At 40.6% G+C, this 1874-nt stretch overlaps 1 protein-coding gene across 1 annotated transcript in view; it reads left to right on the top strand.

Moving 5' to 3' along the window:
• Window positions 1-322: 322 nt before the first annotated feature.
• Window positions 323-1874, top strand: part of LOC101856199 (adipocyte plasma membrane-associated protein) — a 10928-nt gene continuing 9376 nt past the window's right edge. Inside the window, exon 1 of the mRNA XM_013085425.2 lies at window positions 323-327. Within this exon, the coding sequence (XP_012940879.2) occupies window positions 323-327 (5 nt within the window). The remainder of the gene's footprint in view (window positions 328-1874) is intronic.

Below are 1874 nucleotides of genomic sequence, written 5' to 3'. Positions count from 1 at the left end.
CTGAGAGAGAGGAGAGAAGAGAAATTGACATTCTGAGAACATATCTGAGGCGGGCCTTCTGTCATATTTTGTTCTTCGAACTCTCAAAATATACCGTCCTCTATTCTCCTTGCAAGAAATTAAGAAATATTGTATGCAAATTTGATGGCATACACACCACAAAAAAAAAATTTAGAAAAAAACTATGCAAATGTGATGGAACGACAGAAAAAAAATTGAATGCAAATGAGACAGAACGACAGACCTGCAGTATACGACTGGGCGCCGAACAACTAATTAAATACACAGCTAAAGATATAATAAACCATTATTACGGAGAACTATGAAGTATGTGACTTTGACTTTCGACCTGTCCAGTAGGTAGTTGGGGGGTATAACTGTGGGCCTGACAGAGATGTTTTGTTAGTGTTTGGTGACCTGGTGCGGAGGACAGGTCTCAGGTGAGTGGAGGATTTTTGAGGTTGTTGTTTTGTTTTATGTTTAATGATACAACAGAGACTGCCATAGAAAAACAATAGTGGTCAGTTGGCAGGTGCTTCGGTGCGTGGTTTGCACCTTCTTTCCTATCAACTTACGGAACGTCCTTATCTCTCCTCCTTCTTTTATGTATCTATTGCTCTCTTTAACACCTTTAATCTTCTGCACTTACATGGTGTAATTGTGCTGCAAGTACCGTTAAAACTCTTACAAAAACTAAAAGAAAAACAACGGAAGGCCAGTGTGTTCTACACCTGAACATTTGATTTCTCTTGTCCTGAAATAATAATATGACTGAACGTTCTTCCATTGTGGCATTAAATATTCAGCAGCTGTATACAGCTAACGATTTCGTCAGTTTGTTAGTGTTTGAGCACTTCATCCGCGACTGCTTGCATTGTATGCTTCCCGGGGAGCCGAGAATGTTTGCTTCTGAGCAGGGGCGAAGGCTGACTTGTTTGACAGGGTAATCAAAGTTAAACGGGACCAGATATGGTCTGGAGATATCACACAAGAATCTTTCTCGAGGCGGCGAATCTGAGTTGTGAATGAAAACTAATCCGGAATTCACATTGTATGTTCAACCGCCAAAATAATCGGGAAAGTATCTTATTAAATATTAATTCCAACTACAATTACATTTTTAAGCAGAGATGTCAGTACTAGATCTATATGTTATAGATCTACCCGTGAGTCTAACTCTTTGGTAGAACATGACAATTATCCTTTTTTTTTAAATTTCACATTTGGCTGTTTTTAGAGGTGGGCAAAATCCGGATAATCTACAAGGATAACCGAATAATTCTCAATGAAACATTATCCGAATTCAGACTCTTAACTCTCTTTCCTGACCCGGTTGCCGAAGTGGGTGCACCCATTTGTTGAAGTTATGCTAACCCGTTTGGTTCTAACCCTTTTGCCGAAGCAGTTCATATCATATTATTTTTTGCCGAAGAGGTGCACTAACATAGTATCCGGATTTTGCTAAAGCGACTCATTGCCCAGCCCTACTGTTTTTGTCTAGCCTTTCGTGGCCAGGAGGCAGTGTCATAATCGAGGTCGCGATCTGATTATAGGACGGTAAAAAGTCGAGGAAAAAAAGCAAGCAATTGCAACAGTCAAGAGATAGTTAGGAGTTAGTTCCCCTCACATTTGTGAGGTAGACCGTAGACTCGACCAGTGTAATAGTTAGCTTACATAATCAGAGTTTGTGATTGCTTTTAACTGTGGCCCCAAAGGGGTGAACAGGGTATTTGTGTGGCAATGAAACAGTTAGGACTGCTATGCACCTGTTCCCTTCAACTCTATTGGTGGACTCTTCCAGCCTCACTTTAAGCTTACTTAATCAAAGCTTGTGACTGCTTATGGAGTGGCCCGAGAGGGTTGAGCAGGCTATT

Source organism: Aplysia californica, unplaced genomic scaffold (assembly GCF_000002075.1).
Source record: "Aplysia californica isolate F4 #8 unplaced genomic scaffold, AplCal3.0 scaffold00373, whole genome shotgun sequence".
In the NCBI taxonomy this organism is placed as follows: domain Eukaryota; kingdom Metazoa; phylum Mollusca; class Gastropoda; order Aplysiida; family Aplysiidae; genus Aplysia; species Aplysia californica.
The sequence above is the reverse complement of the archived record's forward strand: the minus strand, read 5'-3'. Positions and strand labels throughout refer to the sequence as shown.